At 36.5% G+C, this 25,130-nt stretch overlaps 1 protein-coding gene across 1 annotated transcript in view; it reads left to right on the plus strand.

Moving 5' to 3' along the window:
• The window catches only part of SPOCK1 (SPARC (osteonectin), cwcv and kazal like domains proteoglycan 1), a 794,690-nt gene that overhangs the window by 474,863 nt on the left and 294,697 nt on the right, over positions 1-25,130 (plus strand). Inside the window, exon 4 of the mRNA XM_044659936.1 lies at positions 8,289-8,403. Coding sequence (XP_044515871.1) covers positions 8,289-8,403 — 115 coding nt within the window. The remainder of the gene's footprint in view (positions 1-8,288; positions 8,404-25,130) is intronic.

Raw genomic sequence — 25,130 nt, forward strand, 5'->3', positions numbered from 1 at the left:
TTGCCCTCTTGTTGTAGGACTTCAGGGCAATTTTTCTGAATTATTTCTGTTAGTATGGAGTCCAGGTTTCTATTAATTTCTGTTTTTTCTGGAAGACCAATTATTCTCAAATTGTCTCTTCTAGACCAGTTTTCTTGGTCTGTCACTCTCTCATTGAGATATTTCATGTTTCCTTCTATTTTTTCAGTCTTTTGACTTTGTTTCATTTGTTCTTGTTGTCTTGAGAGATCATTAGCTTCTCCTTGCTCAATTCTAGCCTTTAGGGATTGATTTTCGGCTATAATCTTTCGGTTTTCGGCCATAATCTTCTGGTTTTCGGCCATAATCTTCTGGTTTTCAGCCATAATCTTCTGGTATTCCTTTTCAATCTGGTCATTTCTGGTGTTCAATTTGCTTATCAGTTCATTTGGTTTCTGAGCCTCACTTTCCAATTGCAAGATTCTACCTTTTAAACTGTTATTTTATTGACAGATCTCTTCCATTTTCCTCAAAATCTCAGTTTTGAACTCTTCCATAGCTTGTGAGGAGTTTTCCTTATTTGAGGAGGGTCCAGATGCTTGTTTGTTCTCCTCCTCTGTTTCTCGGTTGTCTGGATTTTCTCTGTGTAAAAGTTGTCGAGTGTTAAAGACTTCTTTTTCTTGTTGTTAATCTTTCTCTTCAGAACTTCCTGAGACTGGGTAGCCATCATTAGTCCAGTAGCTTCTAAGTTTTATCTTCCCGCTCAGGGTCTGTCCTGGGTCTGTCCGCGGTCTTTTGGCTTCTGAGGTCTGGTTTTTTCCAAGGTCAATCCCCCTGGTGTACCCCCTTGCTTGACCCTCGGCCGGAGGTTTCTTTACAAGTCTCAGGGCGTTGCTTCCACAGTTGTATACCCATCTGCACTGGTTCCCCACTCAGGGTTTCAGAGCTTTAGCTCGTGGCTGTGTCTGCCTCCACCCACGCCTCCGCCTGCGCCTGTGCTCTGTGTCTGCGTTCTGCTCCTGCGCTCAGGTTTGTGTGTTTTTTTTTTAGCTTTTTGGGGTCCTAAATCTTGCTGCTCTCAGGAACAGGCCCTGGAGCTGCTAATGACTCGATGGGTGCCCCAAACTTGCTCTATTTCTTTTTAGTCTACTTCGGTGCTACAGGTGTTGTGTGTGGAGGGGGTAGGGGTGGGGTGGTTGCTCAGCCCGCGATTTAATGAGAGCTATTTCACCCCTTTATAGCATGGAAATGCCTCGATTCCACGTACCTTCCACGCTGTGCCCTGTTGTGGGGTTCCTCCGTTCGTCTGGACTTTTTTTTTTATGTCCCCTTGAGGTGTTTTGTGTGTTTTGGTCTGGAGAGGTTAAGAGCTGCTTCTTACTCTGCCGCCATCTTAACCCGGAACCCTCAGAAATCTCCATTTTGTTTTAAAGGAAAAGATGCATCTCCTTGGACAGCATCATACTCCAGAAGAGGACTTAAGAGGTCATAAAGGCAAATATAGGAAAGATGACCTTAGGGATGAAGACTTATTACGGTAATTCCAGGGTGGACTACTTTGCCTCATAAAGTGGTAGACAGACTTAAATAATAGTACATTGCTTCTAACATTATTTTCTTCATGAATTGATATTACTAATGGTGAGGTAGAATAGAGAAATAAAGAGGATAGCATATGATGTATAAAGGCAATAACACAGAAGAGGCAGCTTATAACTGACACTTCAGAGATTCTTTCAACAGAGAATGAAAGAATAAGTAACAATATAACCTTTGAATCAGAAAAAATAAAATTTAGAGTAGACTAGGATGAAAAAGAAACACGAGGAAGACAAAACAAAGAAAATCTTCTAGGGAAATTGCAATTCAAAAATATATTCTTTTAAAAAGAAAGTGTGAATGATCATGGAGGGAAGATTTTGAACAATTCACTTAGTTGAATGAAGGAAGAGAAACGTTAAAAGATCGAGGAGAATATATTAATCAAATAAAAAGGAAGACAGAAATGTAAAATTTATGTAATGGAAAAAGAAATCCATTAATCAACCAAATGGCATTGAGAAAAGTACTTTAAATCTTTGGGAATAGGAAACTATTTTCATCTTACTTGTGATTTCATTTGTTTAGACATCTCCCAATGAGGAAACTTTTACCAATGCATATTCATATCTGCTCTGTAGTTTTTAGTCTATTAGAGTTGCTTGGGACATTGAGAAGTTATAATTCAGTATGACATAGTTATTATGTCCATGTAGCACCATGGTTGAGATATTTTCTTCTCATAGTGGACACTATTAGATACTCAGCCCTGAGTGGGCAGAGGAGCTTTGGGCTGCGTGCAAGCCTCCCTGCCAGCTTGGCAGTTAGGCTGGGAGCATTTCCAGGTAAATTCTATCTTTCAGAGTACTAGGCAAGTGAACACATATGACTCTTCTGCCCAAAGGGATATAAATCTCCTCAACTTTCACCATACAGTTCACAGCTTGTTACCATTCAGTCGACACGTAGCTTTATTATTCCCACAGACCTACAGATTTATAAACCTGATAAGGCAGTGCAACATTGTACAGAATTAGAATGAGCTTGGTATAAATAAGAAGAACTTATTTCTTTCCCTTCTATTTTCTGCCTTCCCATTACAGCTTGCTCAGAATGTATTAGAGTTCTGCATTCATATCATTCACAAGAAGCACTTGAAGTTTTAAGAGAATTGCTTTGCCTACATGGTTCAATATGTCTGAGAATTTGTACATGTATATGCACAGAGTACAGGTGTATACATGTGTGTATATGTATGTAAGTGTGTGTATGTGAGTTTTAATTAAGAGTATTGCTTATATTTCAAGTTTATTTGTCCCAGACTGTGTTCCTCTGGCATTGGTCACATTAAAAAATTATAGGGAAGTCTGGATGGTGACCTAGGAAGAGCTCTGAACTAGGAATGAGATGATAATTGTTGTCATAGTTCTGACATTAACTAGATGCGTGACTTTGAGTCTCTTTCCTCTGCGTCTCAGTTTACCCATTTCTAAAATGAGAGGTTTTATGAAGATGATCTCTAAGGGCCTATTCTATGTTTTCCAAAGATCATTTGATTCATTCCCCTGATTTGTTTCAAGATTGTATAGAGAGTATTTCTTTTTTTAAAAATTTTTTAATTTCTTTCTTTTTTAATTTTAATTTTAATTTTCAATATTTTTCCCATAGTTACATGTTTCATGTTCTTTCCCTCTCTCCTAAACCCCCCTAAAACCCCTGAAGCCAATGCACAGTTCCACTTGGTTTTACATGTATCATTGATTAAGACCTAATTCCATATTATTGATAGTTGGACATGAGTTATCATTTAGTGTCTACATCCCCAATAATATCCCCAGCAGCCCATGTGTTCAAGCAGTTGTTTTTCTTCTCTGTTTCTACTCCCACAGTTCTTCCTCTGATTGTGGCTAGATTTATTAAATCAATAGTTCTTTTACTTTCGATTTTATTAATGTCTTCCATGATTTTTAGTATTTCTAATTTGTTTTTCATCTGGTAATTTTTAATTTGCTAGCTTTCTAATTTTTTAAGTTGGATGCCCAATTCATTAGCCTCTGCCCTCCCTAATTTTTTAATATATGAACTCAAGGATATAAATTTCCCCCTTAGTACTGCCTTGGCTGTATCACACAGCATTTGGTAGGATGTCTCATCATTGTCATTCTCTTCAATGAAATTGTTAGTTGTTTCTATGATATCTTCTTTGACTAGCTGGTTTTGTAGAATCATATTATTTAAATTACAATTAGTTTTTGATTTGCCTGTCCAGGTGCCCTTACTAATTATTATTTTCATTGCATTATGATCAGAGAAGGTAACATTTATTTTTTTCTGCTCTTTTGCATTTGTTTGCAATGTTTTTATGCCCTATTACATGGTCAATCTTTGTGAATGTACCATGTGCAACTGAAAAGAAGGTGTATTCTTTTTTGCCCATATTTATTTTTCTCCACATATTTTTAAATCTAATTTTTCTAGGACTTCATTCACCTCTCTTACCTTTTATTTAATTTTTGGTTTGATTCATCTAAATCTGTAAGAGGAATATTTAGATCTCCCACTATTATGGTTTTACTATCTATTTCCTTCTTGAGCTCTGCCTGTTTCTCCTTTATAAATTTGGATGCTATGCCACTTGGTGCATACACATTGAGCACTGTTATTTCCTCATTTTCTATACTGTTTTTATTCAGGATGTAATGACCTTCCCTTTCATTTTTAATGGTATCCATTTTTACTTTGGCTTTGTCAGAAATCACAATTGCCACTCCTGCCTTCTTTTTCTCATTTGTTGCTCAAAAGATTTTGCTCCAGCCCTTTACCTTAAATCTGTGTATGTACACCCGCCTCGTATGTGTTTCTTGTAGACAACATATGGTAGGATTTGGGTTTCTAATCTTCTCTGCTATTTGCTTCCCTTTTATGGGTGAGTTCATCCCATTCACATTCAGAGTTATAATTATCAGTTGTGTATTCACCAACATTTTGGTATCCTCTCCTAGTTCTACCCCTTCTTCTTAAACTATTTCCTTTTAAACCAGTGGTTTGCTTTAAGCCAGTAACCCTTGTCCCCTCCCTTCATTAACTTTCCTTTTTACCTCCTCCCTTATCATTCTCCTCTTTTATATTTTTAAGATCTAATGAATTCCCTTCCCCTTCTTCTCCCCTCCCTTTTTTGACCTACCCACTCCCCTGCTCCCCTTGGTTTATTCCTTTTGACTTTCTCAGTAGGGTAGGTAGAGTTTCATATCCTAATGGATAATATTGCTACTCTTCCCTCTCAGGGTTAATTACCCTGAGAGTAATATTTAAATATTGTCTCTTAATGCTCTCTTCCTCTCCTTCTTATAATAGTATTTGTCCCCTCTCCTTCCCACGTCCTCTTCGTGTGTAATACAATATCCTATTTTTCTTATTCTCTCAAGTTTCTCTTCGTGTCCCCTACTCTTCACCCCTCTCTTTCCCACCCCCTCATATCATCTTAGACCATTTAATATTCCAACCTCTCTCTATGAATAATTCTTCCAATTACTATAACAGTACATAGAGTTCAGTACAGAAAATTATAGATAACATTTCTCCACATAGGAGTACCAATAATTATGTCTTATTAAAGCCCTTAAAGAGGCAAATTTAAAAAATAAGAGTTTTCTTACTTTCCCTTCTGTTTCTTATTTACCTTTTCATGTTTCTCTTGATTTTTGTGGTTGGATATCGAACTTTCCATTTAGTCCTAGTCTTTTCTGTGCAAATACTTGGAAATATTCTGTCTTGTTGAATGCCCAAACTTTCCCCTCAAGTATATAGTCAGTTTTGATGGGTAGGTGATCCTTGGTTGTAGACGCAGTTTTCTTTCCTTTCTGAATATCATATTGCAAGCCTTGAGGTCTTGTAGAGTGGAAGCTGCCAGATCCTGTGTGATCCTGATTGGTGCTCCTTGATATCTGAATTGTCTCTTTCTGCCTTCTTGTAAAATTTTTTCTTTTACTTGGAAGGTCTTAAATTTGGCTATTATATTTCTGGGGGTTTTCTTTTCAGGGTCTAGAGTAGGGGGTGATGCATGGATCCTTTCAATGTCTATATTACCCTCTTTTTGTAGAATTTTAAGGCAGTTTTGCTGAATAATTTCTTTTAGTATGGAGTCCAAATTTCTATTAATTTCTGCTTTTTCAGGAAGACAAATGATTCTGAAATTGTCTTTTCTAGCCCTATTTTCTTGGTCTTTCACTTTCTCATTGAGATATTTCATGTTTTCTTATATTTTTATCAGTCTTTTGACTTTGATTTATTTGTTCTTGCTGTCTTGAGAGATCATTAGCTTCTAATTGTTCAATTCTAGCCTTTAGGGACTGGTTTTCGGTTATAATCTTTTGGTTTTCAGCTATACTCTTTAGGTTTTCCTTTTCAATCTGGTCATTTCTGGTCTTCATTTGACTTGCCTCACTTTCCAATTGTGAAATTCTGCCTTTTAAAATGTTATTTTCTTGCCAGATCTCTTCAATCTTTGTCATCATCTCAGATTTGAACTCTTCAATAGCGTGTGACCTGTTTTCATTATTTTGGGAAGGTTTGGTTGTGATTACTTGTTTGTTCTCGTCTGCTGTTTCCTCTGTTGTCTGGATTTTCTCTGTGTAAATGTTGTCGAGTGTTACAGATTTCTTCTTGATGATCTTTCTCTTTTGGGGTTCTTGTCTCTGGCTTGGCATTGTTAGCCCTGTGCCCTCTAAGGTTTATCCTCACACCCAGGGTCTGTTTGAGCTCTCCAAGCTCCTGAAGTCTCAGATCTCGTTGTTCTTAAGGTCCAGCCTCCTGGTGGTCCCCTTCTTTGTTCCCCTATCCAAGGCTCTTTTAACAGTTTCAGGGAGCTGTTTCCACAGTCGTGCACCCCTCTGCACTGGGTCCTCACTCAAGGTCCGCTCCTGTGCTCAGGATATGAGTCCACTCCTGGGCTCAGGATCTGAGTCAGCTCCTGAGCTCTGGATGAGTGGACGCAAATGCCTGTGCTTAGGGTCTGTGTTCAAAGTCCGCACGTTCTTTAGCCTCTTGGGGTCTTAAGTCTTGCTGCTCTCAGTAACAGGTCCTGGTGTCCCCAGGTAGCTTCCAAGGACTTAATGGGTGTCCCAAGCTTGCTCTAGCTCTTGTGGGCTGGCTTGGCACTGTAGGTGGTGTGGGTCTGACATTGCACCCTGGTACAGGCCCCGATCATTTCATGCATGGACTATCGTAGTAGTCTTCTTATTGGTCTCCTTGACTCAAGTCTGTCCTATTGCACTCTATCCTCCATTCAGCTGACAAATTTATCTTCTTAAAGCGCAAGTCTGATCATGCCACCCATTCATATCCCCATTCAATAAACTCTAGGGGTTCCCTGTTACCTCCAGTATTAGTATATAATTTTCCATTTTGGCTTTTAAAAACTTCAATAACTCTCCCTTTCTTTACTTTTCACTCTTATTGTACCTTATTTCCATGCCCATTCCTTACTGCATTCACTATAGTCCCGTAACATTGCCTTCCTTTCTATTCATAAAACAAGATATCCTAACTTTCAACCCCATTTATTTTCTCTGTCTCCTTTTTTATTCTAAAAACAAATCAAAACAAAAACAAAAATAAAGAACCCTTATCTTTGGTTTTGGTGTTAAGTGACTCACCCAGGGTCACAGCTAGAAAGAATTTGAGGTCAAATTTGAACCCAATATATCCTATTTCTCTATTCACTGAGTTACCTAGATGTCCCTACCTTTTTTTTTTTTGGTATCTCCAGTGATTAGTACAGTGCCTGACATATAGGAGGTGCTTAAATAGATGCTTGTTCACTGGTTACCTTGATTTGTTTTTTCTTCTCTATATAGTGATGCTAATTAAATTCCTTCCTCAGTTCTCACAGGGTAATTTGGATCTTAAAAACAAATAAAAACACCTTAATGTATATGTACTTTACATTAAAAGTTATCCATTTATTTGGCTCATTGCTTATTAGACAACTCAATAAGAATGAGAACTGTGTCTTATTCAAATTATGTATCTTTATGCATTGGGCACTTAATAAATAGGTACTGAATTGAAATGGGGGCAAGACAGTCTGAATCAGGAAAAGAGGGCCAAATTGGAATGGAATAAAAAAAACCATTCTCCATTAGATTTTAATGCCTTAGTGGAATCATTTTAACTGGGTAGAATAATTTGTACTGGAAAAGGCAAGGGAAGATTAAGTTAGGGGATGAAGGGTTTTAGTCTTACCTCCATCGGTGATATATTGTGCAAGCTTGGAGAGCACAAGCTTGTTTTTTTCACCTATCTGTAAATTTAGGTGAGTGGACTAGATTCATTATCCCCCTTGCAGTTCTGACCTATGATCCTATGTAGCAAAAACTATCTTTCTATAGGAATGCTTTTTTTTTTTAAAGAAAAAAATTAGTGGGAATAAGAGAAGTTGAGTACCTCTGATGTTATAAAAAGAAATTTTAACCAAGCAAATAAGGAAAGGTAAGATTTGGCCTTGTGAATGACAGATTTCAAAATTTCTATTTAGAAATCAGTGTTTTAGATAGCTTAAAATTCCCACAGCACATAGCAATCACTATTCTGATTTTAAAATAGAAATTGTACGATAGATATATAATTTTCTCTGGTTTTATTTTCCATTCTAATACCATCTTGTCTGCAAAAACAGCACTAACACATGACTAGCTTTATTTACCACCAGAAGATCCTGCAGTTTATTTGAAAAGAAATAGAAATTGAATTTCCCTTAAGGTCCTAATACTCTTTCATTTTCTCTCCAATAGCTCTAGATCCATCCAAAGATCCCTGCTTGAATGTGAAGTGCAGTCCTCATAAAGTGTGTGTAACTCATGACTACCAGACAGCTGTGTGTGTGAGCCAAAAGCAGCTGATGCAGAGGTAAGAAGGCCAGACTTTGCTGACAAGTTCCTGTAAACAGGAATTCTGTAGTCTTGGCAAGTATAACATCCACCTGAGAAAAAAGGCTTTTGACCCCATCTACCCCTTTCCTCCTTTCCCTCCTTCACTCATTGAACCTCTTTCGTTCAGTTTGTGTAACTTGAAGTAATTTGTACTATAGGATATTTGACTGTATTGTTCTTACTGAAACACAGCATGGAATTAACATTAAACTTAAATAAAAGAAACCTAAATTTAAAAAGAAAAGAAAAGAAAAAAGGCTTTTGAGAGCTTTGGACTGTTAAGTTTTCTTTATTTGGCATAACTTTGGTTATATGTATGCCTGGAATATATTGTATTGTGGAAGAAAATTAGGAATAATAATCATAGCTGAAATTCACATAGCGCTTTATTGTTTACAAAGTACTTTCTATATATTATTTGATCCTTACAATCCTGTGAAGTAAGTAGTACAAGTATTATCATGTATAGATGAGAGTGTGAGAAGTTAAATGATTTGCCTCAAAAGTATGAAAACTTGATATCAATGAATTATACACACTGTAACTATAGCCACTTTAAATACATTCCATATGGTAAAGCAATAAGATTCTAGTTAAGTTGAATGGAATTGTATTAGACTTTTAAAGTAAAAATGATATAGCCTTCCTTTTGGTTAATAATTGATAATCAAACAGGTAACATTTCATAAAGGAGTTCGTTTGGATTTTTGCTGGGAATTATCTGTTGTCACAGCAAAATATATTCACAATTTCATTTAAAAGATAAGTTTCTGAAGTAAGACTAGAAATCAGGGCTCCTGATTCCAAGTAGTATATTCTGTGGTGCCTGGTACCTATCTCTATAGGTAGGATAATGTTTTAGTCAGCTCTAATTGGCTTGAACCAGTTGTTAAATTTTTAGTATTTATACCTTGGAAATCAACAATTATAAATGAGAGCCTGATTTATTTTTTTGTTTATTTTCTGTACTTAAGAAAGTATTAGTAATGTGGATTAATCATTAAAATATATGTGCAAAGACTGCTGTGGTCAGACTGGCTGTGGAGGGGCCATCACCTGGCTTTTGAATTAGGAGGCACCGCTCCCTTTCCTGCTGCTGCCGGCCCACAGTTCCCTGACCCCAGCAAATGTGTCGGTGCTGCCTGCAGGTTGTGAGTGCTACATGTGTGCTTTCAGAGCTGTAGTGAGAGGAAGCTTGAAGTTTGATGGCAGGATGCCTTTGTTCTTAGGACACTCCAATGATTGGAAATTGCATAATCAACTTTGTAAGCTTTATAAACACTCAAGTACTCCCTCTCGTGTTGCTAAAGGAGGAGTGGACCATACCAAAATGAGTTTACATGGTGGTAGTGGTGGACACGAGAGACCCCAAAATAGAAGGTCAAGTGACAGATGATGTGACTTATCTCATGAAAGAGCAGAGTCACAATTCATTCCATGTATTAGAAATGTTATTTCTCCCATTCACCCATCACATTGAATGAGAAAAAGATCATAGTTCTTCCTGCCCAAGCAGTCCTTGTCCTCAAAAAGCTTCCCCTAATGTTTCCAGTAGCAGTGTTGGGAACAACAGTCTAAACCAGTGATGGACAAACTATTCCTTTCTGGCCAGATCCAGGCTGTAGTTTGCCCATCACTGCCTTAAGCAATTCCTTAATCACTACATCTGGATATGGGGGCATAGTAATTAGGGAATTGCTTAAGGCAGTGATGGGCAAACTAAGGCCTGGATCTTGCTTGTGGGGAATAGTTTGTCCATCATTGGCCTAAACATTAGTCAGTCAAGTTCAGATGGTGGTTGTAAGACATCTTGGGAAATGATATTTGTATATGAGAATGCAAAAGAGGGAGCTTGGAGTATAAAAACATCTGAAAGAGTAACATTAATTGTGGATAATATTAGATTTGTTGTATATCCATCTATTTTTACTGCATAGCCAAATACAATGTTGGGCAGGATGTTTGAATCTGGCAGAGAACATAACTTCACATTTCCTAATGAGAAAGGAGAGTATGAAGTAGCAGAGGGAATTGTACCTCTTTTGAATATAGTACTATAAAATGTAGAGCTCTCTGTACCCCTTTCTCCCCTGTGAAATTCTCATCATGCTCCCCTTTGGATGTAGAATCTCCTGAAAAGGTTGCTCAGAGGAGAACTCATCTCTCTATAACCAAAGCCAGTACCTTCTCCAGTCCATAACTGACTCTTTTCATTGCGTCCTGAGATTATTCTCCTTGAAATTGCTTCGAGCTTTGAGTGACCAGTTTTTTGTATCGATGTCTATCTGGAACTTGTATCTTCACTTTTCCTACTGTGCCTCAAATTCTCTTAAACTGAATAGGGTTTCTCCAGTTTGTGAAATAACTCTGTTGCTAGGTGCCATGGTTTATGGTAGCATTAACTCTTTGATAGCTGAAGGGTAAAAGATGGGGGAGGAGGCTGAATTTGGAATTGCTTTATAATTCTAGGATAAGATGGCAGTGGGTGCATGGGAAGTTTGGATTGAGAGTAAAGTGACCTGGAGTCTTGTTTACCTCTATCACAATTAGCTGTGTGAATTTGGGAAAGTCATACCTTTTCTCTAGTTTCTCCATCTATTACATGGGGTAACTAGAATAGATAGCAATAATAGATATTACCTATATAAGTTTGTAAACCGTAGAGAAAATAGAATGATAAACTAGAAAGAGTCAGAGGACCTCAGTTCAAATCCTGTCTTAAATGTTTGCTACTGTGTGTAGTTGAGTAAGTGATATAATCTCTCTATGTCTCTGTTTCTTCTTCTGTGAAAAGAACTAGATAGTTTCTGAAGTCTCTTCCAATTGTAAATCTCTGAACCTATCAGTGTGATCTGGCTTGACCTTTATAATGGTTCTGTGAAATCACACGTGCTATCAACTCCATTTTGCAGATGATGTAGAGAGATTAGACAATTTAGCCATGGCTACTTAGTCAATAATTGTCAGAGGCAATTTTCAATCTTGGATGTCTTCAGTAATTTTTCAGTAAGGGTTCTATGGACTCTTACATGTTAAAATGCTATGCCATACTATGCTGGAAGCCATTGAGGCTGTGATGTTTAGCAAGGCTACTCACAAACTCTGACAATCCAGCATGGGAGGTTGTCAGGAAGATGGAAATTCCACACTCAGTTTACCCTATGTGATACTTTTTACAGTGACATTCACTTGCATTGAAACTATTGCAATCAATAACCTTATTTGGCTCAAAGGAGACACAGAAAAACAATACAGGTTCATGGCAAGAACTATCACAGTCACAGACTAATCTATCCCAAAATAAACCCCTGTACAACCCCCAGATTATAGAAACTATCCCTAGAATCAGCCCAGCAAAAAAACAGGAGTTAGTGAGTTAATGTTAAAAATTTTAAATCTCTAACTCAGATTCCCATACACAGGTACCTACAAGAACAGGCCAGAACAGTCTCCAAATTCTTCCCCCGCTCCCCCTTTTCCTGATCCGATTTGGTACAGTAACTTAATATAAAATAACAATTAATGAAATATGAAGAAATTGTCTCCCATGAAAAGTCTTGTATGTTCTCACCCTGTAGCCCAAGAGATACATCAAACACACCTAACACATTGTTTCCAAAGATAAAATATATGGTGGGAATGGAATTCATGCCAACATTGATGTAATTTTGAGGAAAATGATATAAAAATTAAAATCAGCAGATGGCACTTCAGATCAGCCACTGCAAACCTACTGGGTTTCTGGCTCGTCTCACTCCGTTTTTGCTCAATTGTCCCGTCCCCAAGGGGAACTGGACTGCTGGTAATCTCCCTTCAAGCCCCCCCAGCAATACTAGCCCATTTCCCCAGTATTAGTCTCATCTCTAAAATGAAGGGATTGGACTAAGTGATTTTTAAGCACTTATCTAATCCTAAAAGTATAAAAATTTTGAATCTGCATTAAATCTCATTCTTCTCCCATGAGTATGGGCTTTCCTTATTCACAGCGGGTTTATCTGTCAAAACTCAGAACAACAAAAACAACTTTATAACATTATTGTTTTATCTTGTAAACCACTTATTAGGTCATGTCCTAAGAGTAAGAGTTAACAACTGTGTTCACAGTTATACATTATCAAGAGGAAATCCAACATTTTAATTTAGAGACTTTAAGTGTTTTTTCCAAAGTTGGAAGGAAGGATTTTGGTTTTGACTGATAAATAGCATTTTTGTTTCTTTGAAAATTACTGTTTTTTTCAGAAACTTTCTGTATTGGATTTGACCTATCAAACCCGGTCAGAATTTAGAGAGGCATTATATCTAGCATGGCCAGTCCCATTTGTATTCTTTCACTATATGTAATAAGACTTTAGTTCACTAGAACTGTCAAGCTAAAATTTGTTGACATATTCACTTTTGGGAAAATAGTGGCACTCTGATAGCAAGATATACTTTGCTAAAAATTCTTTACCTCTATAAAGAAGGGAAAAGGAGTTACATTTTTTCAACTCTTCTATAGAGTCAACTTTGTTCAAATGACAAGGCTGTCAGTTTCCTTCTAGTTTCCTCAATTTTGTTTTGATATGCTAACAATGTAAATTGTTTTCTTGGCCTTAGTTCCTTCACTCCCCATCAGTTCATATGTCTATCTATACTTCTCTAGTTTCATCTTAATTATGGTTTCTTCTAGAACAATAATTTGTCATTACATACCAACACCAGAGTTGGTTTAGCTATTCTCCAATTGATGGGCAACTACTTTTTTTACCTCACATCTTTGATAGACACGAGTGATTTTTACACATATTGTAGGATTTCTCATTTTCTTTTAGGGCTGTTAAAAGCTCCATCAGGGTGATTGACATAAGAATGATTATTAGGAAAGAGAGTTGACACTTCCTCTTTGCTTGAAGCCCTTCCTAGAACTGGGAGGTGGGAAAGTGGATGACACAAGGTGAGATAGGTTCTCCCTGCTTAGTAACTGCTGTTTCTGGCTTTGCTGTATCTGATTTATTACCCCAACGTAGCTCTTTCCAGAGTGCTGAGCATTGATTTTTATTCTCTGCTGCCATTGATTCTCATTTTGAAAATGGAAAATTGAAACATTTGTTTTAAGCCCCCTGTACAACAATTCAGGTCCTTAAATTTTGTGCCTATGTCATAAAGGGAGCAAAAGTGGCAATCTTGAACTGAAGAAATCAAAGTATGCCCTTCCATGGCCCTTGGAAAACCACAGGAACTAAATGCCATCTTAAATAGTCAAAGACCAAGTTTCCCACTGAGGTATACCACCTTTAATGCACCCATCCTTTATTCTCCTCATTCTGATTATCTGAATAGCAATTAATTTCTCTGTGCCAGTACAGAATTCAGATCTAGTTCAGGCTCGTGGTGCAGAAGACAAATCTGAGAGTTTTCTGTCTTTTATGTGAACGTGAGAAAAAAAATCAAAGTGTTTGAGGTCAGAGAAAAGCACATTACAGAATATTCCTCAAATACCAAACCCTCAGAGGAAATTTGAAAGACTCATGATTGTTTTCATCTAGGACAGGGAGAATGGTGGTGCCCTTGATAGTAATAGACAAATTAAGAAGAGAGGAAGGTTCTTTGGGAAATATGATGAGTTTAATTTGAGACATACTGGGTTTGCAATGTCCACAGGATAACCAGTTTGAGATGTTCAACAACTGGAGGTGAGAGACTTGAAATCAGAAGATTGGTTAGGTTGACATAAATCTGATAATCATATTTATAGGTGATAGTTGAATCCAGGTGAGCCAACAAGATCACTAAGAAGAAAATTACAAGAGAGGGGGGAGAGAGAGAGAGAGAGAGAGAGAGAGAGAGAGAGAGAGAGAGAGAGAGAGAGAGAGAGAGAGAGAGAGAGGCAGACAGACAGGTACAGAGAGTAGAAGACCTTGGGTAATCTCTAACAGACACTATTTACTGCTCTCTCCAGATTTATATAGCATGATGCAGAAAATTCTTATCAAATAGGGGCTAGACTGTGTGACCACTAAAGTCTCTTGTGAAACTAACCTTCTATGATATTATTATGCAAAGCATCATTATGCTTATTTCACAACCTGTTAGTTTAGTTTAGTTTATTTTAGATCAAAATCTGAAATGAGGCCAACATTGCCCTCAACCCTTCTGTGCCAGTTTCTCTCTCAACATAGCCCAAAGGGTCTCTACTCTAGAGCAATATTTAATAGTAATAGTGACCTTCTGGTAAAAATAACTCTCAAATCACGTCAAGCAATATTCAGGGTGCTGGTCGTGGAAGACTTACAATAAATTTGAGTCAGATTCCTGCTAGTACTGTATTGCTTCAGTGTAACCAATATACTAATTCCAACATTACCTATTATTCTGAAAGAGAGGCCATTATCATTCCAGATGTATCCCTTTCTTGTGATTTTGGATGGAAAGAATTGACAAATTCCCTCTCATTCATTTCTCTTCCCATATTATTCCAAGATGTTGCTTAAGAATCCGTTACATACAGAGGGACTCAGCGGGCTGCTCAAAAGTCATATTTTTTGAAAATGTCAGCCTCACATAGCATTTTTCAATAAAGGAAAAGGAGAATAAGAATTTAAAAATAATCATGTTAGTCCCATGAATGATATTCAATGATTGGAAATTCCTTTTCTTTTGAAATGTGTGTTAGGTGTTTTGATTCTTCAATATAATTTTTCTTTCACTTGAATTTCAGTGATGATCTAGTTTTCCCAAACATCAGTAAAAATCGTTCCAGATAAAATCAAGGTTGATTAAAAATGGAATGTCAGTGCTAGAAGGGACTGTAGAGATCATGTAGTCTCCTTTATGTTACTTTGGAGAAAATTGCGTCCTTTGGAAGGTTAAGTAACTTGTTTACTATTGTGTTCAGTATTGTTAATAATAATAATTAATTATTAGCTCATCTGTTATTAATAATAAAAATAATATTGGTTAATGATAGAGAAAGAACAAGAACCTCAGTTTCAGCTTGCCGTCTACCTTCTGTACTAAAGGACATTGCCACTGTAGACTAATATGTTCATTTTTGGTATTTTTTTGGTTGTTTCAACAGATGATGATGATGATGATGGTAATAATGGATATTATTTATTATATCTAACATTTATCTTGCAATCTAAGATATGTAAAGTTTGCTTCACATATTATCTCACTTATCTCTCACAATACTATGAAATAGGTATTAGAGATATAGTCATCTCATTTCTTTTCAGTGAGGAAACTCAGACTCAAAGACAGCTAGATAACTAATCTTCTAGGATTGGAATGGTCTCTTTAAAATGGACCAGTGAATCTTTATTTTCCCAATTTAATGAAAAACAAAATGTTGAGTCGTAATCCAAAGATAGAAGTGAATGGTAAAATTTTTAAACCAAGTGCTATTCCTAATTGACATTTTAAGAAATGTGAAGATCTTTTTAAATTCTTTAAGGGTAACACTGAGGTGGAGCTAGATTTTTGTCATACGCATAGAAATTCTGGCCTCTGGGGCAAAGTTGAAGAAAGAATAAGGAAAAATACAGAGGATATCTACACTAGGCAGAAACAGTCTTCCAGAAAAAAAATTGCGGGGGAAATGGAATCCCAAAGGAAAATTTCATCTGGCAAATCATCTTTATCTAAATAGAAGATCAAATATTATATGCAAAGGAAAAAAATTAGGCAGATTCCAATAAGACTGGAGTTAAAATAAGAATACCTACTATCACTACTACTACTTAACATAGGGTTAGAAATACCAAAGCAATAAGGCAAGAAAAAGTAACTTAGGGAATAAGTATAGGAAGAGAGGAAATAAAATTATCTCTTTCGTACATCATATTTTGGTATACTTAGGGAAACTAAGAGAATACACTAACATTTATTTAAATAGTAACCCAGGCTAAGTATAAGCAATATTTATAGTTTAAATAACAAAAATACATAATTGTAATATGTAACTGTATTTAATAAACCAAAATAGGTAAATTAATATAGGTAGAATTGTCATCTATAGTGCACAGAGTGTCTACACTACACTATAGAAAATGTTTCATCCTTGGCATGCAGACCCATAATTCTTTGTATGTGGCTGTGTGACATCAAAAATGTCTACGCGTGTCAGTGCTGACACATGTGTCATAGGTTTTCCATCACTGCCTTATTAAATAAAACTAATAGTGGTATTATTAGTTAAAAGGTATACATGGATTTATAACTTTTTCATCCTAATTACAGATTGCTCTCCAAAATGGCTGGATTAGTTCATAGTTCCACCAACAATGTTTTAATGTTCCTATTTTTTATATCCTCCAACATTTGTTGTTTTTCTTCTTTTATCATTTTATCCAATCTGAAATGTGTGTTATGATAACTCAGAATTGTTTTGACTTGCATTTCTCTAATAAATAATGATTTATAATTGATAGCTAGGTGGTACAGTGGATGGAGAGCCAGGTCTAGAAATGGGAAATCTAGCCTCAGATATTTCCTACCTCTGTGACCCTGGGCAATTGCCTAACCCTTACTGCTCTTTTGCCTTGAAACCAATACATAGTATTCATTTTATGGCTGAAGATAAAGTTTTTAAAAAAATAATGATTTAGAACATTTATTCATATAGTTATATATAACTTTGATTTCTTTATCTGACAGATAAAGTTCTCTACAAATTTAGATGTTTAATGTAAAGAGTGAAAGATATTTCTCTTATAATTTTCTCCAGGGGAGCTAAAAGAAACAAAGGGGAAAAATCTTTCCAAAAGAATCTTTTTTTTTTATTAGGTATGAGATTGAGAATCTTGTCTGGACAACTATTATATAAATGACTTTGGATAAGCCACTTCTCTTTACTAGATCTTAGTTTTCTCATTTATAAAATGAAAAAAAAATCATTTTTCATTTCCTCTCTGTAAAACTCTCAGCTTTAAAATCATGTTTTTTTGAAATGAATTCATTGAGTCAGAAAGCAATTGTAAATACAGGCCATCATGAACTTTACAGCTTTGATGGTGTGGTAAAATGTACACATCAGAGAGTGATAGGATATCTGGTATAGGGATGTTTTATAGAAATGTAAAGAAGGGAAGGATTGTTGAGAAATCAAATAAAAAGACCTCTTGATGCAGGTAAAAGAAGGTTAGATGTAGAGGCAGGAGACCGAGGTTTAAATTCTACCTCTGACACTTATTATTTGGGTTATCTTAAGTAAGTCATTTAATATCTCTGGGTATCATTTACTTCATCTACAAAATGAAGGAACTTGCCTAGATGATTTCTAGGGTCTGAATCCACAAATCTAATCAAAGAAACCTTCAGTGATGAGTGGCTATGTGAGCTAGGGCCTAAAAAGATGGGTTTGGATTTTTAGCTAGAATTGGAGAAAGGGAGGGAATAAAATTATGCTTGAAGGGATGGAGGAGTGAGTATAAGGACCAGCCTTGCTGCAGCATTTGGTTCATTGATTCATTTATTTCATTCAACAGATGCTAGCAGAGTATCTATGTTGTATAAGCCAAATTGTCACGTACATTAACTCTTTTAAAAAGTTGGCTAACCACTCTGAGGGATTTATGGTAAAGAACGCTACCCACATTCAGAGGAAGATCTGCAGGAGAGGAAACATAGAAGATAAACAATTGCTTGAATGCAGGGGCTGAGGCAGACATGATTGGGGATGTGGTCTCGAAACTACCACACCAATGCAACTAACAACAATTTGGAAATAGGCCCTGAACAAGGACACATGTTACAACCAGTGGAAATGTGGGTCGACCATGGGTAGGGGGAGAGCGGGGGGGGGGTGAAGGGGAAAGTAGGGGCATAAAGTATGTAAACAGGTTAAAAATGAATATTAATAAATGTTTTAAAAAAAGTTGGCTAACCAGAAAAGTATAAGATACAGTTTCTTATCTCTGAGAAGTTTACATCTGTCTCACTGGTTCAGCTATGCAGCTTAATTTTACTTCATCTATTTTCCCAGTTCAAATCACCACCTTCATATGCAATGATGAATGGTGCTTCTCTCTGAGTATAACACACAGTTCTTCTCCTTATTATCCCAAATCAGTTTCATAGCAGGTCTTCTTGTGTTTCATTATTCAATATATAAGTCACACCTCTCTTATAATATTTTTGCTTTAAACGGCTCTCAGGAATAAGTGAATGTGGATTTTTTTTTTTTTTTTTTTTTTTTTTTTTTTTGCAGACTAGAAGTGTCCAAATAAATGTGTTTGATTTTGAGCCAGGCGGCAAGCCATTAGCAACTAGATGGTGAGTCTTTTTTGGATAAAGTTTCTTCCTCTCCCATCTCCCTTTTGCCAGTTGGCAAATTCTGAATGGATCCCTCAACTCTAGATTGCTAGTAAATTTCTGCTTCCTAATATGATGATTACTTCAGAGATTAAATGCTGAACAGTGGGTGCTTATTTATTTCTTGAAGAGCCCCAAAAGGGCATTTGGGCGAGGAAGAGCATTTCATTCTTTGGTTTATGGGCATACAAGGACTTACCAATCTATTTTCCTTTTAATTCAGCCCACAGGAAGAGGTGTTCTCTCAAAATCTGAATACTCTCGAGGAGGGCAATGAAGAGCCAGTCTTGAGGTCTGCATTTAGACCACTGCCTCTGTAAGAAGAGTGCATGTGTTTTAGTTTCCATATTAGAATCATTTTGTGGGGGAAAGGGAGAATCAGACCTGTAATTTTTTTGTTTAAAGAGACCTTCTAGTGAGGAAACTCTTTCTATTGATGCACATTACCACCTACAACTTATAGGTTTAGGAAATTAATTGGGGCACCATGAAGTTAAGAGACATGCTCATAGCCTCACAGCCAGAATGTGTTCCAGACAGAACTTGTACTTAGGTCTTTCTGACACTAAGCCAGCTTTCAAATTCCTTTAATGATGCTCATTATTACTTCCTGTGTATAAAAATGTGCATTTCCCTTTGTGGAAATGAAAAGATTCTGAAAAGATTACAAATGGTAACACATCTGTGTTAGATTAGAGACTTGCAAGGAGATGGTCACTCCCATTGGAGGGATGTCTCAGTTTTGGATTTTAGTGTGTGTGTGTGTGTGTGTGTGTGTGTGTGTGTGTGTGTTTGTGTGTGTGTATATGTATGTGTGTTGGTCTCCCTTTGTTATCTGCTCACTTACACTGATAGAGAGAAACTAAATGTGTAAATTGATTTCTTTGTGTTTAATGTGCTTTCAGTCATCATCAGCTGCACCAGTACTGATGATCTTGACCTTTTTTGGTCTCTTTATTTTGCAAGAATTCCCTCTGCTTCTAAGAACAACCACTGGACAGACTTGCTTTTCTGCTTTATTGTTTTTTTTTTTTTATTTTTTATTTTTATTTTTTATTTTTTTTTAACCCTTATACTTTGGTGTATTGTCTCATAGGTGGAAGATTGGTAAGGGTGGGCAATGGGGTCAAGTGACTTGCCCAGGGTCACACAGCTGGGAAGTGGCTGAGGCCGAGTTTGAACCTAGGACCTCCTGTCTCTAGGCCTGACTCTCACTCCACTGAGCTACCCAGCTGCCCTCTGCTTTATTGTTGTTAACAGTTTCAAATCTTTTTTGAGATTTTATTCCAGAGTAGTTCTTGCTCATTCTTTGAAGCCTGCCTAGAAACACAATTTTCCTTGGGAAGATCCTTTACAACTCCAGTCTAAGATGGACTGACTCTAAACTCATGATGTGGTAAAAAGACAATAGAACTAGAATGAAAGTTTTGGCTCAAGGTGCTAGTCCTGATTCTGTCACTAATAAAATTGATGAATCATTTAACCTTTCTAGATCTCAATTTTCCCATCTGAAAGAGAGATTAAGGCTAGTTGACTCATAAGGTTGTTTATGACAAACATGCTTGTTATTTAGAGTACCCAACATTTTATCACATTTAACTTACTCTTATTCTCATCATTGTTTATTATGTGTAAATTTGTTTTTTCCAATAAACTTTGAATTGCTAATTAATTATTGTAATTATTAGTTGTGAGTAGAGGACTATAAGTTCAGTTCAAGTTTCAGTTGGGGATAGCCATGGTTGGCTCTTTCAATTCCTTTCTGGAAAAACCATGATGTCAGAAAGCAGGGAGTCATGCTTCAGTAATTCTTTAATATGGCAAAGAAAGGACATAGGTAAATGACATAAGAATCCAGGGTCAGATGGCATAAGGATGGGGATGATAGTGGAAGAAGGAAGGTAGCACTTATATAACCATGGATTAGACTTGGGAGCAGGGAAGAGTGCTTGGGGAAGGGGTTTAGGAGTTTATGATTTCATTTTGTAGGATTTTCGTTGGGGAAAGATTAACTCTTATCAGTGCTACCTTAAGGTTTATTAATATATCCCCATCATCTCAAAGTTATCAGAACCTGGTGCTCTTGTGGTCTTACTGAGGATGGCAGAAACTTACCTGAAGCTCACAACATTGGCAGTTAGCAGGCCTGATGGGCTCTTACAATAAGGTCTAGCTGTCATCCTTTGATTTAATACATCGTCCCAGATTATGGCTTTTAGTTAAATTTTGAGACACTTCAAATAATCGTTATGCTCCCTTGATCTCTGGAACTATCTAAGTCAGTGAGGGTCAAACTTTTTAAAGAGAGGGCCAAAGGAAAGGAAATTCTCATCTGTCAGTTTGTTTCTAAGTCAACTCTTTAGAAGTTTCATTGTATTGTATCCTTTTCATTATATTCATCAGATTAGGATTAATGTCATGCTACCAGATAGAACATTTCAAGGGGCCACATCTGGCCCACTAGCCATAGTTTGACCATCACCGATCTAAGGGATTTATAGATTTTCCTTTGTAATCTTAATTTTAGCTATTATTATTGTTACTAAATCAGTTTTTATTACTAAATTATTGTTTGTACTAGCTATTTAAAAATTTACTGGGTTGGGAGTGGTTCGAGGGGACCAAAACAAGATTTACTATTTAAAAAAATTTTTTTAACATTTATTAATATTCATTTTTAATATGGTTACATGATTCATGCTCCTCCTTTCCCCTTCACCCCCCGCACTTCCCCCACCCATGGCCGATACGCATTTCCACTAGTTTTGTCATGTGTCCTTGATCAAGACCAATTTCCAAATTGTTGGTAGTTGCTTTGGTGTGGTAGTTTCGAGTCCACACCCTCAATCATGTCCACCCCGACTCATGCATTCAAGCAGTTGTTTTTCTTATATGTTTCCTCTCCTGCAGTCCTTCCTCTGAATGTGGGTAGCATCTTTACCATAACTCCCTCAGAATTGTCCTGGGTCATTGTATTGCTGCTGATACAGAGGTCCATTACATTCAATTTTACCACAGTATATCAGTCTCTGTGTATAGAGTTCTTCTGGCTCTGCTCCTTTCGCTCTGCATCTGTTCCTGGAGGTCTCTCCAGTTCGCCTGGAACTCCTCCAGTTTATTATTCCTTTTAGCACAATAGTATTCCATCACCAGCATACACCACAATTTGTTCAGCCATTCACAAATTGAAGGACATACCCTCCTTTTCCAATTTGTTGCCACCACAAAAAGCGCAGCTATAAATATTTTCATACAAGTCTGCTTATCTATGATCTCTTTGGGGTACAAACCCAGCAATGGTATGGCTGGATCAAAGGGCAGGCATTCTTTTTTTTTTTTTTGTTTTTGTTTTTGTTTTTTTCTTTAAACCCTTGTACTTCGGTGTATTGTCTCATAGGTGGAAGAGTGGTAAGGGTAGGCAATGGGGGTCAAGTGACTTGCCCAGGGTCACACAGCTGGGAAGTGTCTGAGGCCGGATTTGAACCTAGGACCTCCCGTCTCTAGGCCTGGCTCTCAATCCACTGAGCTACCCAGCTGCCCCGGCAGGCATTCTTTTATAGCTCTTTGAGCATGATTCCAAATTGCCAGCCAGAATGGCTGGATCAGTTCACAGCTCCACCAGCAATGCATTAATGTCCCAATTTTGCCACATCCCCTCCAACATTCATTACTCTCCCCTTCTTTCATTTTAGCCAATCTGCTAGGTGTGAGGTGATACCTCAGAGTTGTTTTGATTTGCATTTCTCTAATTATTAGAGATTTGGAACACTTTCTCATGTGCTTATTGATACTTTTGATTTCCTTACCTGAAAATTGCCTATGTCTTTTGCCCATTTATCAATTGGGGAGTGGCTTGATTTTTTATACAATTGCTTTAACTCCTTGTATATTTGTGCAATTAGACCCCTGTCAGAGTTTTTCATTATAAAGATTTTTTCCCAATTAGTTGTTTCCCTTCTGATTTTGACTACATCATTTTTGTTTGTACAAAAACTTTTTAGTTTAATATAATCAAAACCATTTAATTTACATTTTGTAATTTTCTCTAACTCTTGCTTGGTTTTAAAGTCTTTCCTATCCCACAGATCTGATAAGTAAACTATTCTGTGTTCACTTAACTTGTTTATAGTTTCCCCTTTTATATTCAAGTCATTCACCCATTCTGAATTTATCTTGGTGTAGGATGTGAGATGTTGATCTAGACCTAATCTCTCCCATATTGTTTTCCAAATTTCCCAGCAGTTTTTGTCAAATAGTGGATCCATGTCCCAAAAGTTGGGCTCTTTGGGTTTATCATACACTGCCTTGCTGATGTCATTTACCCCAAGTCTATTCCATTGATCCTCCTCTCTGTCTCTTAGCCAGTACAATATTGTTTTGATCACTGCTGCTTTATAGTATAGTTTAATATCTGGTACTTCTAGGCCCCCTTCCTTCACATTTTTTTTCATTATTTCCCTTGAAATTCTTGATCTTTTGCTATTCCAAATGAAATTTGTTATAGTATTTTCTAATTCAGTAAAGAAGTTTTTTGGTAATTTGATAGGTATGGCGCTAAATAGGTAAATTAATTTGGGTAGAATTGTCATTTTTATTATGTTAGCTGGTCCTACCCATGAGCAATCAATGGCTTTCCAATTGTTTAGATCCAGTTTTATTTGTTTCGAAAGTGTTTTGTAGTTGTTTTCATATAAGTGCTGTGTTTGTTTTGGTAGGTAGATTCCTAAGTATTTTATATTGTCTAGGGTGATTTTGAATGGTGTTTCTCTTTCTACTTCTTGCTGCTCTAGTGTGTTGGAAATGTATAGAAATGCTGATGATTTATGTGCATTTATTTTGTATCCTGCCACTTTGCTAAAGTTGTTGATTATTTCTACCAGCTTCTTAGTTGATTCTCTAGGATTTTTTAAGTATACCATCATATCATCTGCAAAGAGTGATAGCTTAGTCTCCTCATTGCCTATTTTGATACCTTTGATTTCTTTTTCTTCTCTAATTGCAACTGCTAGTGTTTCTAGTACTATGTTGAATAATAGAGGTGATAATGGGCATCCTTGTTTTACTCCTGATCTTATTGGGAAGGCTTCTAATTTATCCCCATTGCATATGATGTTTGTTGATGGTTTTAGGTATATACTGTTTATTATTTTTAGGAAAGGTCCTTCTATTCCTATACTTTTCAGTGTTTTTAATAGGAATGGATGCTGTATTTTGTCAAAGGCTTTTTCAGCATCTATTGAGATAATCATGTGATTTTTGTTTGTTAGACTGTTGATATGGTCAATTATGTGGATGGTTTTCCTAATGTTGAACCTTCCTTGCATTCCTGGTATAAATCCCACCTGATCATGGCGGATGATCTTCTTAATTACTTGGTTGGAGTCTCTTTGGTAGTATTCTATTTAAGATTTTTGCATCTATGTTCATTAGGGAGATAGGTCTGTAGTTTTTTTTCTCTGTTTTTGATCTCCCTGGCTTTGGAATCAGTACCATATTTGTGTCATAAAAGGAATTTGGTAGGACTCCTTCTTTGCTTATCATATCAAATAATTTGTATAGCATTGGGATTAGTTTCTCTTTTAATGTCTGGTAGAATTCACTTGTGAATCCATCAGGCCCTGGTGACTTTTTCTTAGGGAGTTCTTTGATGGCTTGTTCAATTTCTTCTTCTGATATGGGATTTTTTAGGTATTCTATTTCTTCTGCTGTTAATCTAGGCAGTTTATATTTTTGTAAATATTCATCCATATCTCCTAAATTGTTATATTTATTGCCATATAATTGGGCATAATAGTTTTTGATGATTGCCTTAATTTCCCCTTCATTAGAGGTGAGGTCTCCCTTTTCATCTTGGATACTATCAATTTGGTTTTCTTCTTTCCTTTTTTTAATTAGATTGACCAGTACTTTGTCTATTTTATCTGTTTTTTCAAAGTACCAGCTTCTAGTCTTATTTATTAAATCAATAGTTCTTTTACTTTCGATTTTATTAATTTCTCCCATGGTTTGTAGTATTTCTACTTTAGTTTTCATCTGGGGATTTTTAATTTGCTCACTTTCTAATTTTTTGAGTTGTATGCCCAATTCATTGATCTCTGCCCTCCTTAATTTGTTAATATATGCACTCAAGGATATAAATTTCCCCCTGAGTACTGCCTTGGCTGCATCCCACAGAGTTTGGTAGGATGTCTCATCATTGTCATTTTCTTCAATGAAATTGTTGATTGTTTCTATGATTTCTTCTTTGACAATTTGGTTTTGAAGAATCATATTGTTTAATTTCCAATTGGTTTTTGACTTGCCTGTCCAGGTGCCCTTACTGATTATTATTTTTATTGCATTATGATCTGAGAAGGTTACATTTATTATATCTGCTCTTTTGCATTTGTTTGCAATGATTCTATGCCCTAT

Source organism: Gracilinanus agilis, chromosome 2, assembly GCF_016433145.1.
Source record: "Gracilinanus agilis isolate LMUSP501 chromosome 2, AgileGrace, whole genome shotgun sequence".
In the NCBI taxonomy this organism is placed as follows: domain Eukaryota; kingdom Metazoa; phylum Chordata; class Mammalia; order Didelphimorphia; family Didelphidae; genus Gracilinanus; species Gracilinanus agilis.